Source organism: Anastrepha obliqua, chromosome 6 (genome assembly GCF_027943255.1).
Source record: "Anastrepha obliqua isolate idAnaObli1 chromosome 6, idAnaObli1_1.0, whole genome shotgun sequence".
Classification (NCBI taxonomy): domain Eukaryota; kingdom Metazoa; phylum Arthropoda; class Insecta; order Diptera; family Tephritidae; genus Anastrepha; species Anastrepha obliqua.
In genome coordinates this window covers 67,498,512-67,515,096 of record NC_072897.1, presented here as the reverse complement: position 1 = coordinate 67,515,096, position 16,585 = coordinate 67,498,512, and the positions used below count along the sequence as shown (strand labels likewise).

Genomic DNA, 16,585 nt, shown 5'->3' with positions numbered 1-16,585 from the left:
TTTTAAGCAGGTTTATTAAACCTTTTGGCTTATACAACTAATATTCTTCAAAATGGTACCCTTGAGCGTCAATATACCGCTGGTAGCAGTTCTTCCACTGCAGGAAACATTTTTTAAACTCATCCGCCGGAACCGCGTTCAATTCGGCTGTCACAGATTTTGGATCTCCTCGATGGAGTCGAAACGCCTCCCCTTCAGCTTTGTTTTCAGGTGCGGGAACAAGAAGAAGTCCGGAGGGGACAGATCTGGGCTGTAGGGAGGGTGTGGAAGCACCGGAACCTCCATATTGGACAATGCAGAGGTGCAGAGGAAGTCGGTGTGCGCCGGCGCATTGTCGTGATGAAGGGTCCAATTGTTGACGAGGTCGGACCGAACCCGGGCGACGCGGTATTTCAGCCGAAGGAGCACTTATTTGTAAAATGCCGCGTTTACAGTGCTTCTTGAAGGTACAAACTGTTTAGCTTTACGCAAAATTTGATAGAGTAATGTTGCTCCAACGATCGCTGCATTTTCGCCACTGCAAAATCCGAACACACTTTTAAAACAGCTTTCACGCGCGGAGCGATGTTGACTGCACCGCTGTTGCCAGCGAACTGGGACCGGTTTCTAGTGGAAGGGGAAGGTCCAACTATCATTTTCCCCCACCAGGCGATTCGGTTGATCGCTTGGCAGACGCTCCGCACGGGAAGGCTCATTACTTTTCAATTAAACCCTGTATATATAGTGCTAATGTGCCACTCGTTAGAACGTTCTCTGAATTTATATTATATATCTCTTAACCTTTTCGGACTTGGACCTTTTTGGGGCTGAACACGTTTTTCAAATGCAAATAAAAATTACTTTTTATGTTACAAATCAAAATAATACTTCTTAAATATTTGTTATTTTAGTTTCAAAACAATTAATTCCGTTAAAATTAAATTTTAACTTAATATATTTAGCAATTTAATAGTTTCTTATGTTGATAATCTAATTCTACTGCACTTTTTAATCGTAAATATTATAAATTACTTGTATTTTAGTTTTGAACTAATCTCTTAAATATCTGTTCTGAATTTTGTTCGACATTAATGAATAAATAAATAAAGTAAATAAATAAAAAAATTTGACAGATGACAAAAAGGTACCGTTAGGAATCATTTACTGTTGACATCTAGGGTCTACTTTTGAAAGACACTTTAGGGAGCATAGTTTGAAAATGAAAGTGATGTAGGGTAATTTCATATGTAGTTCGACATTAATTAATGAATAAATAAATAAAGTAAATAAATAAAAAAATTTGACAGATGACAAAAAGGTACCGTTAGGAATCATTTACTGTTGACATCTAGGGTCTACTTTTGAAAGACACTTTAGGGAGCATAGTTTGAAAATGAAAGTGATGTAGGGTAATTTCATATGTAGTTTAATAATATTATTTTATAAACTTTCAGTATATTTTATATCTAAAGATAAAAAAGGACCTTAATTGGAGAGTGAACATATTTATCTAAGGAGAGGAACAGCAGCAAAAAAAAAAAAATAGACTTAAAAAGGACCTGATAGCATCGTACTCGTCGGGGATATGAAAAAATTTTAACTCAATATTCAGGAAAATAATTGAATCGCTAAAAAAGAAAGTGATGAAATGGTATCAAAGTGGCAAAATTGGATTAAAGTGTACAAAAAACAAAAGTCATGTTGCCTAGGAATACGTAGCGTATGCAAAATCCTTAAAATAGCCGTTTTAATAGTAGATCAGTGATATTTACTAATTACATGTAGTATAAAAACTCCACTCCCACGAATCAGAGTATACACGGCGTATAAGAAAGTCATTGATGTCATTCGAATAACAATTGCAACAATGACTCACAGCTTACGACTTGTGATAAAATATGCTGATAATCTCGTTTTGATGACTCAAGATTACAATCGTACACACGACAATGGTTTTGCACGAAGAAATATTTGGCGGAGGCAAAAACTACGAAGTTTCTTACAATTGTTTAGGTTTTATACAATTTGCGCTATCTGTTTCGTATGCTGTAGTATTTTTACTGCTGCTACAGCATTGACTGATGGCAGCAGTCGAAACAGAAGTGGTAGCAGCACAGTAAAGAGTACTCTGTCGAGTTCAACGAGTACAAATACATCGCAGATGGGCCTTCAGTTTTCGTCAAGTGATATAGTGGCGCAATTCAGTTTGCCTGCCGTGGCTCTTGGAGGTAGTAACATTGAAGGAGGATCTGATGGAGTCACTTCTTCAATAATAACAAGCGCACTGAATGCTCTCAATCGCTCGACACCAACCATACTAAGTGGTTTCCAGTACAAAAACTATTTTACTCATTTAGCATATGATTTCAAGCGTAATGTTTTTTACGCTGGTTCAACTAATAAGATCCTACAGTTGAATGAAAATTTGAGGGTGTTATCTCAGGCATTAACCGGACCTAAGTATGATTCGCCACAATGTCACGCAAGTGGGTGCCCCGATGATGTCGAGACAACACTAGTTAATAACCATAATAAAATCCTAATAGTTAGTTATGCGCAGGGTATGGGAATACTCATTGTATGTGGCAGTGTTCGACAAGGTGAGTGGTTTACTAACTTTAAATGATATGCCAATATATATCAAATATTATTTATATATAGGTGCTTGTGAAATGTATAATCTTACCAATTTTCCGAATTCGCCACAATTCATTGAAACTCCTTTGGCTGCTAACGATGAGTTTGCCTCCACGTATGCTTTTATCGGTCCCGCAAAATATTCCTGGAAAGACGAAGATATTCTCTATGTCGGCACAACATTTACAAATGTAGGCGATTATAGGCATGACGTACCAGCGATTTCGTCACGCCGGTTAGACGATTTAAATTATGTTGAATTTTCAATACAACAATCTATTATTAATATAGATGTGAAATATCGAGATCACTTTCTTGTTAACTATGTGTATGGGTTTAACTCTTCAGAATATGCCTATTTTGCGCTGGTGCAGAAAAGGTCACATCTAGCTGATGAAGCCGGCTACGTGACTCGATTAGCACGTATATGCGTGACGGATCCAAATTACGATACCTATACTGAGGTAACCATTCAGTGTCTTGCAACTAAGGATAATACTGACTATAATATACTACGCGATGCAAAGATTGCACAAGCTGGCCAAAAACTAGCAAAAAAGATGGGAATCAAACGTGATGATTCTGTTTTAGTTACAGTCTTCTCGCCATCAAAAGAAATTACCGACCAAGTGGAAGCCAAATCGGCTATGTGTATATATAGTCTGAAAGATATTGAAGAAGTGTTTAATGAAAATATACATATGTGTTTTAATGGTACTATTAAGGATCGCAACTTAGGTTATGTATCTGGTACTATCGACGATGGTCACTGTCCAGTAGCTGGCGTAAGTATTTTTTTTCGATTTAACGTGGCTTAATGTTTTGGTTTTACAAATATCTTATTTTTTGTTTGTAGACCATAGGTAATATTCAAGATTTTTGTACGGTGGGCTTAAAAATTAGTGGATCTTCAGCGATTACATCTCAAGCGCTGTTTAATTTTGATAACGTTAGTATAACATCAGTCACTGCAACGACTACTGGTCCTCATTCGTTAGCTTTTTTGGGAACTGAGGCTGGCACAATAAAAAAGGTTTTGATATCTGGCCATAATGCGGGTGAATACGAAGAGATAGTAGTTGATCCAGGCAATCAAATTCTTCAAGATACCATGATGTCTTCAAACAGGGAGTTCTTGTATGTACTATCGAAACGCAAGGTAAGTATAAAAAAGTTATTTGATAGAGTGTACAAGTAATATAGAGTCTTGTTATTAGGGCTATCCTCATGATGAATTTTTTGAATTTCAAACATTCTCTATACGGATTCTTTGACTATTTTGAGAGTTAGTACTAATATTAATTAATTATTAAGACCCTGGCGAAACATGCCAGTTTTTACTCAAAGCACCCACCAGGGGACTTCGATTCTCCTACTGTCCTTTTCACTTTCCGTGTGTCAGTCCAAGCAATGCCTTGGCTGGTGCCAATTTTAGAGAGGCTCTGTCATGTGTATTTCCCGATATTGAACGAATGACTACAGTGCCCCTTAATGCAGAGTTCTCTAATCGCTGTCAGCCATCATTCTAACTTTCAATACCTGTAGTAGACAATCCCCCTTTTCGCTCACACCCCGAAAATCGACCATCCTCCCGAGGAGTATAAAGTTACTTACAGTAAAATATATTTCTAATTTTATGAACCAGCGTTGTGTAATAATAGTAGCCGTCTAGGAGACAAATGTGTACCGTGGTTTAACGTTCTTTAGCAGTAGGACCATAACCTTAAAATGCCAATAGTTATCTATCTGGTCAAGCGTGCCCAGTAAAAAACATTTAAGGAGGTAAATCCTGTCACCCGCTGTCAGGTTGATTAACTTTAGCGGATGGGATGGAAGAAAAACATGCAACCTTATCTCTGGTGGGAAAGAGTTCTGGTTCGCTGGAAGTTCCCTGTGTAAGCCGACGAAGCACTATGACTGCCGGGTCTATTACATTCGGTAGTTTCTCTTCATAACCGCAACATTACATTTTTTACATTACATAACATTTTTAGATCAATGCCTTTGGAGGCTCGCTGGTGACGGCAAGCGGTGCACTGTTGCTTAAAATATTGTGCCACCGTCTGATAACACGACCCCTGACTCTGTGTAGAGGAAGATGCAAAATAAATTTTCGTTTCTCTTCGGGTTCGACTAACCACAATTACCAAATATGATTGCGCGCTGTACAATAACTTCCTCAGGTTAAACAGGGACCTTATGGCAGGCCAGAATTTACCCACACCACAGGTGAAAGGTCTTCAAATGTTCTACCCATTTAGTCCGCTTATGTTAATTTATCAGTTTTCGAATCTCCATTTTGATATCCCTTATACAAGGGTATCCGGGATCGGTCTGGCATAGGTGGTTATACTCATTTGCCAAAACAGCCGCTTCTTTTGGGAAATTTGGACGGATTTACGTAAGATGTTCAGTAGGTATGAAGCGAGCCATAGCAGCAGTGATCATCTTGCGGTATGCGCACATGGAGGGGCATGGGAAGAGCGGCGAAGTTATTCTCAAAAAATTCCGCGGCACCGACCTAATATTTGTTTTCCTTTAAGTTTTTGCTTAACTATTCCCAAACATTTTTAATAGAGTATCAGGTGACTCTGTCGGCCAATCCAATATTTCAATCCCATTTTGCTGTTTCCACTCCACTCCAACGATCCCATGTCTTCTTTGTGAAATCCAAAGTTTGTTAGTTATTTCAGACATCTTCGCAGCTGGCGGTAATAATGTACATGAATACAAAGCATTTTTGAAGTTGCCTCGAATTAAGTTCGAATTGAGTTCCAGATACGGACGGCATTGCCGGAAAGCAGTCTTACAGAGATTAATTAATTGCATTTAGGTGCAATTAAATCGGTTCATCGATTGTTTGAAAGATAATTTCTCATAAATAAAGCCAGCTTATCCAACATATGTCGAAAAAAAGAAGTTGCTTGCTTTGATGTATATCAGATATTTCTCATCTAAGTAGCCATAACTTTCAGATTATTGGCATTATAACTTATATGGCATGTTTTTGTCTGATACCAATTGGTGTAAACATTGCAGACATTCTGGAATTTCTTAAAATATTTACACTTTGGATGTGATGGAATTTACATTGTTAACACAATTAAGGATTGCGTTTCAAATAGGTAACATAAAACTTATCACTGTTAAGACATTAACAATTCTTTAAAGTTATAGATTACAAATCACTTTTATTATTTTATTTATTTTTCAAAATATATTCTATGATGATTAATACACTTTTGTATTCGTTTGAACCAAGTTTCGAAGCACTTTGTCCAGTAGCGTTTCCAGTGCATTTTTAAATCGTATAACATCAAACGTAAACACATCTTCCGTAACACAAGGTGATCATGCAAAATCTTATTGTTGTCGTCGTACTAATGTCCAAGGGTGCCTCAGTCTCACGATATATGACATGACGATGTTCAATCATTTCGCGCACAACACCGATATATCATACAGCAATTGATATTATATGAGCGTCCTGGACATCATCGCTGAATAAGAAATTCACCTTCCCACTATTTACGGTACTTGTACGCCAATTAACGGATTCATGTTTTCGCCCATTCATGCCTTGTTAATCTGCGTTGAAAATTGCGAAAAATAATTCCACGAAATTGTCCACGGTTTAGTTCCTTTTTAAGCATGAAGCAATTTTTTAAGCCCACTGTAAGCACTACTAATATGGTTCACACATCAAAACATGACAAAGTCTAATGGCGCTTGAAAACACTGGAATTGTCCAAGGCCACAAATATAAATAGAAACCCACTTACAACACAACAACTCGTTTGATTACAGATATTGTGTTATTGCTGCTTTCCTTATCTCAGTTATGAAAGAGTGTATTCTATAGCTGCTACTCCAAAAGGATAGTTTCAAAAGGGAGTGTGAGCGATGTCCAAGTGTTTTGAATTTATGTGTGTACACAAGCCCTACAAATTAGTTGGGTGCAAACTTCAATTGTTACAAAAAAAATTTAAGTAAATCATTAAATTTTATCATATTCAATATATAATTTGTGGAAGGGTGTAATTTTTCTTTTCCTTTCCTCATATGAATATGCAATATTTCTCAGGGCTTTTGGCATTATTTTTGTAATACTAATTAATTTAATATTATTAAATCATTATGTTTTATATAATGCATGCAAAATAAAGTCGAATATTTATAATGAACGTGGCGAGACATATACGAGCACGTGTATTTCTTTTCTTTGTAGAATAAGTGCAGTTGTTGTTGTTGTAGCAGCAACACAAGCCCTGTATCTGTGTAGCCCTGTATCTGTCGTCTTCGTCTAACTCATCTAAAGGTAGGCCCAGAAAACATGCTGATTCGACAGGTTGGGTCCAGAGGGAGAGGGGTTAGATGAGTGGGTTTAGAAGGGCATGTGAAAAGATGGTTAGCGTCGTGCGGGGTGCCTTCGCATACAGGACATATGTTTGGTATGTTGTAACCTGCTACAATATCTAGAACGTAATTGTGCTAGTGTCACGTGGGTCTCACGGGGAGCTCTTCATCTGCTGTAGGCGGTCGTTGGACTCCGATTACGGCATTCGGTCGCCGGGAGCTTAAGAAGGTGGTGATGGTCTCTCGATGAATGCCGCTTATTGTCTGTCTAAGCACTATGTGGTCCAGTAGATGTCTTTTCGTTTTGTCCTGGATCTTGTCGGCGTAACTGAGGAGGTGCCTGGGAGGCGCCTCTGGCTCAAGCAGGTGTCTGCAAGGGTGAAACCTGCGGTAGCACCCAATCAGAAACTGTTTACTGAGTAGTTTATTGTGCTCCTTTACTGGGAGCATCTGTGCCTCGTTGTGAAGGTGTTGAAGAGGCAACATCAGGAGGAAACCCGTCGCTGTCCGAATACCTGTGTTTTGGCAAGTCTGGAGCTTTATCCACAGCATGCCAGCATAGTTTAGAACCGGCCAACCAATCGTCTTAAATGTCGATAGCAGCAATTCTTTGTCTTTGTCCCAAATGCTGCCGGCAAGCGATTTGAGGACATTGTTTCAGAAGCTTGAAGCTTCTCGGTAGGACTGTTGTAATTCGGGGTGTGAGGAAAGCGTGTGCTTGTCAACGTTGGGACTGCTGTGCGTTCCGCTGTTGTTGTTGCGGGCTGATAGTGGTGGGCGGTCGCGCCACGGGGGGCTGTTGCGGGTGCAGGGTTCTGCAGCAGGGTTCAGCGTAGTCAGTTGTCTACTCACGAGTGGTGCGCAGGCCAGAGCATCTCCGAAAGTGGCACCCCAGCCATTGCAGAAACTGCATGTGACTGATGCCAGGTTTCGAAGTATTTTGGCTTTACGCACGGAGCAGACTGTGCGGGGGACCAAGAGCTGCTGGTTTGTTCCCCCACTGGAATTGGAGCAGGAGAGAAGGGGATGGGCTTGTTTGGAGAGTTGTGTTGCGCCGATAAGCTCCTTACCGTGAAGGTATGGGTTGTGACACACATGTCTAATGGCTTTTTCTTTTATTAAATGTATTAAAACTGCTGCTTCCATGCACATTTCTGCGAACAGCAATCTTTTAAAACGAAACCACTTTGTTGCTTCAAATAGTAAACAAACACAAATTTATATAGCTGTTGTAAGCGCATTGAGATGTCGGTTGACTGACATAAGTACAAAGTCAAAAGTTATCGTAATAAAAGAGAAAAAAGATGTTGCGTAGTCATTTTATGCTCATAAATGAATGCTTCAAGTTATTGATACTGATAACATACGCAAATTGCTCATCACAGAATTTTATGATGCAAATCATCATCGCAGTGGTGTTAAAAAATTCCATTGTAGGTTTTTTCGCTTAGCAGTGCTAAATTGTAAAGCGAAGTTTAGGAAGTCGGCCGCCCTATTATTAGTCACTTATAATTTTTATCCTTCAGTTGCACTGCGAATCTCTTGCGTGCCTTAATAATAACTTGCTCGAAAAACATATCAACTAATATATCTTTCCATATACAATTTTTCAAACAGATAACCAAACTTCGTATAGAACACTGCTCAGTTTATTCAAACTGTTCTTCATGTTTAGAATCACGTGATCCATTCTGTGGCTGGTGTTCTTTGGAGAAACGTTGTACTGTCCGATCTACCTGTCAAAAGGATACTTCTGCTGCTCGTTGGCTTTCCTTAGGAAGCGGCCAACAATGCATTGATTTCGAATCTGTTGTTCCGGACAAAATACCAATCACTGAGCTTACACAGGTGCACTTGGTTATACGTACGTTGCCAGAACCATTCAACGCTAAGTATCGTTGCGTTTTCGGAAACTCAACTCCTATTGACGCTGATGCACTTGAAAATGGATTAGCTTGTATGACACCACCGATAGAGGAACGACCCAATATCAATTCGAATATGGACCATGTTCTTGTGCCTCTTTCTGTTCGAAGTTCGGAAACCAATAAAGATTTTGTGTCCCGTTCCTTTGCATTTTTTGACTGCGCACGTCACAATACCTGTCAGAAATGCGTTCGTAGTATTTGGGACTGTAACTGGTGTATCTTTGACAATAAATGCGTTCATAAAATGGAACAATGCAAAAATATGGAGAGTGTAATTAGTAACGAAGAAATTTGCCCACATTTAAAACCTTCGCGTCAAGTAATATTGCTACCTGTGCAAGTGCCAAAAGAAATAAAATTAGAAATTGAAAACCTTCCCAAACCAAAAAGTGCTCATTCCGGCTTTCTATGTACGGTTCAGATTGAAACATCCCAAATGCTTCTACCAGCTCGCATCGAATCAAATAAAATTGTTGTATGCGAAAAGACACCGGTAAGTTTATAAGATCAATGCAGTTTTATCAATTAATTAGTTTATAATAATTTTCCGAAATCTAGTACTTTTATGAAACGAATACCCATGAATATGAGGCTAAAGTGGATATTACATGGAATCGTCAACACTATGTGGATACGGCAACAATTATTCTGTATAAATGTGATGTATTGGGCTCACATCGGGAGCATGCAGATTGTAGTTTATGCGTAACAAGAGATCCAAAATACCAGTGCGCGTGGTGCAGTAATTCGTGTGTCTACAATGAGACCTGTTCGCCTGAAGTCCCCGAACATACTGTAGTGCCATATGACGCACCATATTTGATGGCTCGTGCTAATGAATGTCCGCGTCCCCGTATTGACATGATTAAACCACTGTCAGGTCCAATTGAAGGAGGAACCTTAATTACCATTGAAGGCAGTAATCTAGGTATACGAGAAGAAGATGTGCGTGGGAAAATATCAATTGGCAATGTTCCATGTGAATTGGTTAATTATGAAATATCTGTAAAAATTGAGTGTAGAACTGGTGCTGTTGCATATGAGCTCTCTGCACCCATAAAAGTTGCCAATGAAGCCGGCTACACAGAGTCCAGTGTACAGTTTCATTTCAAGAATATCCAGCTTAATGGTTTACAACCAACAATCGGACCAAAATCGGGTGGCACACAAATTTCACTCATGGGAAAATATCTTAACATAGGCTCGCGTATACGGGCCTTTCTGGATGAGTATGAATGTCACATCAACGTTACTCAGGCATCTTCGTCACGTTTAACTTGTATAACATCTGAAGCTACACAACCGGAGCCCATACGAACTTTACAATTAGTTATAGATGGTGCCAATCGTACATTCTCCTGTAACAATCCTAGGTTACCACAAATTCAATCGCATGGGAACTCTTATAATCAACATCAATTCGTATCTCCTGAAATTGGTACAAACTATGTTTATAATTTCCAAATACCTACGAAACGAATATGCTCTATATTTAATTACACACAAGACCCGCGAATAATGCAAATAAAACCATTGCGTAGTTTTGCCAGCGGTGGAAGGGTTATAACAGTCCACGGTTTACACCTCAATTCGATACAGAAACCAGAGTTAGAAGTTACTATTGACAATGAGCGCATTAATAAAAGTGCTTGTACTGTCATAAATCCAAACCAAATGGAGTGCCCATCACCGTCAGTAAATGAAAAATATTTAGAATATAAGGCCTCTTTAGAACAAATCCAAACGGCAGCTGCAAATCCTTACGCTTCATCACTTACGAAATTTAATTTTGAAAGCGTAAGAAAGCGGAGCACACAAGTTAAAGACAATTCATATTCATATACAACAGTGATCAACGCCGCCAGTGGTTATTTTGGTGGATCAGGTGTAAATCCTGACATGGCCGCTTTTGTAAGGATACAGGAAACACAATTCAACCTTCAAGTTGGTTTTATTATGGATAATGTGCAATGGGTACGTGATTTGAGCAAATATTTTCAGAACTTACGTAGCGCAATTGTTTATGTGCCCGACCCAAAGTACACTCCTTTTCCAGATGGAGTTAAGCTTTATAAAGGTGATACACTAGTAATAGAAGGCGAACAATTAAACCTCGCTGCAGACGAGTATGATGTAAATGTAACTATTGGCACATTGCAGTGTAATATTACTAGCTTAGCTCTGAATCAATTAGTTTGTATTCCTCCGGAGAAACAGCCTTTATCAACTGATGAAAATGGCGTCGAACAGCCCAACTCTTTGCCATTAGTTGTTGTAAAAGTTGGTCGAAACTTGCGATTTGTTATTGGTTACTTAAAGTACGATCTACTCAAGCCATATTCATTTTCGAATGCATTTGTCGGTATTGTTGTTACAGTTCTCATCGCATTGGTGGCCTTGTTTGTTGTCCTAATAATCTACAGACGAAAATCAACACAAGCAGAGCGTGAATATAAACGCATACAAATTCAAATGATTACTTTAGAAAGCAATGTGCGTTCGGAATGTAAACAGGCTTTTGCTGAACTACAAACCGACATGACTGATTTGACCGCTGATTTGGAGAGCAGCGGGATACCTACCCTCGACCACGTCAATTACATAATGAAAGTGTTTTTTCCTGGAGTTTCAGACCATCCAATTTTGATAGCACCAAAGGTAAGCTCTTTTTTTACATTGGTGCAAATCGAAACAGCTGTAATCTACTAGGTGAACATTTGCAGACAATATGCTTGAAATTTAACGTATTTTTACTAACTATCGAGCTGCACAAAAATCATTATGTACGGTTATATATATATATTTTTTTTTAATAGCTACGAATGAATAATCCTCACACTCCGTACGATACTGCTATGCTTCAATTTGGACAACTGATAAGCAATAAATATTTTGTATTAACTTTTATTGAAACTTTGGAGTCTCAGAAAACATTTAATATCCGCGACAAGTAAGTAGTCATATTGTGAAACGCATTATTAGTAACGTTGAATGCGATATGTTGGAATTTTTGTACTTGTGTAGGGTTAATGTTGCTTCGCTGTTAACGATAGTTTTAATGAACAAAATGGAATATACGACGGAGATTTTAAAATGCTTATTGCTGCGGTTAGTAGATAAGTCAGTGGTGGGGAAGCATCCACATTTAATGTTACGACGAACAGAAAGTGTTGTAGAAAAAATGCTTACAAATTACATGGCAATTTGCATGTATGATTACTTAAAAGAATATGCTGGTTCGAGTCTATTTCTACTTTTCAAAGCAATCAAACATCAAATCGAAAAAGGTCTTGTAGACACTATAACACATGAGGCTCGATACTCGTTGTCGGAAGAGCGTTTATTGCACGAGCAAATTCCACATTCCGTTGTGGTATTGCATATTGTTCAGGATGACCTTGATGAGAAGGTTCAATGCAAAGTGCTCGATTGGGATACTATTTCTCAAGTCAAATCAAAAATATTAGATGCCCTATTTAAAAATACGCCATTTTCTTGCCGACCATCAGTGCATGAAGTCGACTTAGAATGGCGTCATGGCCGTGGCGGCCACCTAACTTTGCAGGATGAAGATGTAACTACTAAAACGATAAATGGTTGGAAACGTCTCAATACACTTGCGCATTACGGTGTCAAGGAATCAGCTGTAATGTCTCTAATAGCACGTCAAGGCGATAGTTATAACAGACATTATAGCAAACAACAACCACCGTATCATAATTGTAAGACAATTATTTGTAACTTTCATGTGGTGCACTTAATTATAATTTTTTTTTGTAGTTTATTACATAAACAATTCCCAATCTCATATTATTATTAACAACGACATCGAAAGTGGGTTGCAGCAGCCGAGAGTGTATCATCTGGTAAAACCAGTAGCGGCTGATCATTATATGAATATAAAAAACTCTGTAATTTCTGGAGGAAACGTTACTGCTTCTGCTTGCAATGCAACTAGTGAACGTGTAAACAAAACTATACCTGAAGTATATTTAACAAGATTATTGGCTGCTAAGGGAACAATACAAAAATTTGTTGATGACTTTTTTGCCACGATACTAACAGTAAATGAGGAATTACCACCGGCTGTTAAATGGTTATTCGATCTTCTTGATGAAGCGGTGCGAAGGCATGAGTTTGTCGACACGGAAATTCTTCATGCCTGGAAATCAAACAGTTTACTTTTGCGTTTTTGGGTCAATTTTATAAAAAATCCTGATTTCATTTTTGATGTAAATAAGACAGTAACATTGGATTCATGCCTAAGTGTTATAGCGCAAACTTTTATGGACGCATGTTCCACAACGGAACATAGATTGGGTAAAGATTCACCATCGAACAAATTGTTATTTGCAAAGGTTTGTTTCGAAAGTAAAGTGAAAAACTTTTGAATAATCTCTTATTTTTTAAAGGACATTCCCCAGTACCGCAAGATGGTTAAACAATTTTACCGCGAAGTCTCACGTTTGCCACAGATAAGTGATCAGGAAATGAACACGGCTATGCAGCAACTATCAGTCCAACAGAGTGATGAATTCGACATGATAGCGGCATTGAAAGAGCTCTATATATACGTCACTAAATACAGGGATGAAGTAAGTATTCAAATAGCACTATTTGTACAAATATTGCTCAGTATTTAAATATACTAGAAGAAGTTGCAGTGTTTTTGATTATTATTAATAATCAAAGAGCGCCTGACGTACTAACCGGTGCCATTTGGACAGAGTCTTTTTCTTGAGAACTTGAAGCGTCACCTCATCAGCGCCAAGTCAAGGCTGATATTATTATGTTGTTGTTGTTGTTAAAGCAGCATAAACATTCCCCGTGCATATACGAGGAATGCTGCTGAAGTGACAGTCCTTGGCCGGATATAAGTTGGGGTCGTTCCGGTTACGTAGAACCGACTGTCGTGGGAACGCTGATATTATTATCTATGCTAATGCTGGTTCAATGTACTAATGAAGGTGTACAATTTCAGATTCATAGCTGTCAGCAGTGACGTGGGTAGAATTGGGTGGACACTTTTTTTCCTAGCACTCAAGCAACACTGCTCATAGCACTTAAGACCAATTTATAGTATTTAAAGGATAAAAATGGACAGGTGTGGATGGGATTCATTATTCGTTTACATACTGCCCAATTTTAGCAGTTTCTAGAGTGAAAGAGAATGTAGCTCGTCAAATCTCAATACGTTCGACTTAAAAATATACCATCTAAATCTGGGGAAAGCCGGACAGTCGCAAAGAAAATGATCTGCACTATCGTACGTGCTCCAAACCAGATTGCATAGAGTCCCGATTTTTAGCCGTGCCAGTGCTCGTAGCTTTCTCCTCTGTCTTAGAAAGAATTTTGCTATGACCTTGTCAGTGCCCCGGCACCCATATTAGTTCAAGCTCATTCCACCTTGCAACAGAGGTTAGCCTCAGCTCACATTCCCGAGCATATTTCGACGAGGTGTGAGCGGTTTCTAAGGCCCTTAGACTAGCTTAGCTGTCACTACAGACCCTGATTTTAATTCCTTCACATCTAACGCAAATTATCCAATCAACTTTTTTAAGTATTACAAGGACTTGCGTTTGCCATACTGTGACCCTCATACCTAAGGCAAACATTCTCCAAATATTACATTTTTTCAGCAATTCGTAAATCTCACTTGCACTTTAACCACACTTCTGTAATGCAATCACTGCAATGCGATTTTCCTTAACTCCCCACTCTTTGGTTAACAAGTGAAGGCAAACATTCTCCAAATATTAAATTTTTTCAGCAATTCGTAAATCTCGCTTGCACTTTAACCACACTTATGTAATGCAATCACTGCAATGCGATTTTCCTTAGCTCCCCACTCCTTGGTTAACAAGTGAAATTTGTCGCCAAAATGAGTATAATTTGCATACATATTTTATCCGTAAATGTTGATAAAAATATATCCCTTTGCTCATTATTTATACAATAAAACTTGCGGCCCTCCAGCTGATATTCCAAATATTGTATCTACTTACAAAAGCAAAATACCTGCATAGGAGAAGGCTGCATAAAACGAGCGCTACACATATTCCCTCACGCGCTTGAGCTGTTGTCCATAAGCCCATTTTTCTTAACGAAGACAAAAATATTTGGTGAACCGTGAATTTTTTTCATGGCAAGTACCTATATACTGATATATACATATATATACCTATGGGCCATTGCTAACATCGCACCCTGATAAATCAGTTTAACTAGAACCCAGTAATATAAAAGCAGAAGTTAGAATTGAATAAACTGCAAGATTACAAGATCTACCTGGTTTTCATTCGAAATCGCTGTAATTCCGGAAAGTCAAAGTTGACTGTCAAACTGAGAAATGAGGACCTCAACCAAGTCTGGAGTTAACCGAAAATGTTTTTGGAACTCCCATGCATCCAAATGGAAACGATTGTCACATCCCACAACAAACGTCGAAATACATATTCGGGCTATTTTAAAATAACTTTTTGATTATGAAATACCATTTTAATTAAAACCACCAATTCTTATTTTCTCGTTGAGCTAACCGCACTAAAATTGTTGTTGTCTTGTTTACAATAGTCGACTTGTGAACGAACACTGCTAATTTTGTCTTATCGATGTTTGTTATGAGATGGGTTATCGAATAGCAAAATCGGTAACTTCTGGTTAAGGAAAGATAACAACGCGAATATAGTTCAATTACGTTAGTGAATTCCACTGCAGGAGACATCCCGTAGCTGTTGCTTGTGCAGTGCTCGGTAGCAATCCCACATCGCTCGCGTTGCACTCAATTGTAGCGAGGTCTAATGGGCAGCCTTTACTTTCTGGGGCAACTTGGAATTCCTTGTCCTACCAGCAGTTTTTTTCAGAAGGTGACGTCGCGGTCTTGACCCTCAAAGATTCACACAAAAACTATAAAATAAAAGAACTGCATATATATTTATGTTTTGCGTTACATATAGGTATTAGAAAATTATTATTGAAATATGCACAAAGCGATTATTCGAATATTTTTCTGGTTAATTTAACACCTATATGTGCCGGAATAACTTTAATCAGCGACGTAAACTTATGAATTGCTTCATTCAAGCCATAAGTAGCTATATCATATTTTACGTAATATATGGACTTATCTCTTATAGGTCTGAGGGTATGTTAAAAAGAAAGAGAGGTAAAATAGTTCAGGTTAATCTATTCTATTATCCATAATTTTTCTATTGTTTGAAAGCCTCAGTAAGTTCGAAATTCGACGATGGAGATTATATGTTGCCACGATATCCTGAGAAAACATTCTGCGAAGAGAAAGTTTAGTGAATTTTGTTTTGAATACCCTCCCATCGATCTGAACGTATGGCAAACCCAGGAACCCAGACAGAGCTTGCGTACTTAAAAATATTTACTAGGCATGCAAATATACTTTTTATTGTCAGCGGGTGTTCTTGGGGGTTCCGTTTGATAAATCCGAACTTAGAGTCCAGATAAACACCGAAGTCTCTAACCGAATTAGCGCGGTTAAAGCCATAGTGCAAAAATTTGGAAGGTGTGGCCAATATCAGACCGTTAACCTGATCGGCTGGCGGAACCAGCTGAGATTGTGGGGCTGATGTACGAAAAAAGTCAACACAGTCTACACTCTGACCAACGACTGATTAGACAAGTGTGTGAAAAAAGGTATATCGCTGGCGACACGG

The 16,585-nt window shown here is 38.5% G+C and overlaps 1 protein-coding gene across 6 annotated transcripts in view; it reads left to right on the top strand.

Annotated features, from left to right (window-relative positions):
- Positions 1-1,274: 1,274 nt before the first annotated feature.
- LOC129249764 (plexin-B) overlaps positions 1,275-16,585 on the top strand; it is a 112,222-nt gene continuing 96,911 nt past the window's right edge. For 4 of the 6 annotated variants that reach the window (XM_054889388.1, XM_054889386.1, XM_054889387.1 and 1 more), the window contains exons 1-9: positions 1,434-2,579; positions 2,641-3,401; positions 3,473-3,775; positions 8,590-9,393; positions 9,459-11,558; positions 11,717-11,850; positions 11,925-12,622; positions 12,681-13,258; positions 13,313-13,495. In XM_054889388.1, coding sequence (XP_054745363.1) covers positions 1,847-2,579; positions 2,641-3,401; positions 3,473-3,775; positions 8,590-9,393; positions 9,459-11,558; positions 11,717-11,850; positions 11,925-12,622; positions 12,681-13,258; positions 13,313-13,495 — 6,294 coding nt within the window. In that variant the 5' untranslated portion in view covers positions 1,434-1,846. Of the gene's footprint in view, positions 2,580-2,640; positions 3,402-3,472; positions 3,776-8,589; positions 9,394-9,458; positions 11,559-11,716; positions 11,851-11,924; positions 12,623-12,680; positions 13,259-13,312; positions 13,496-16,585 lie in introns of those variants that run through there. The other 2 variants (XM_054889385.1, XM_054889390.1) reach the window with 2 other exon arrangements.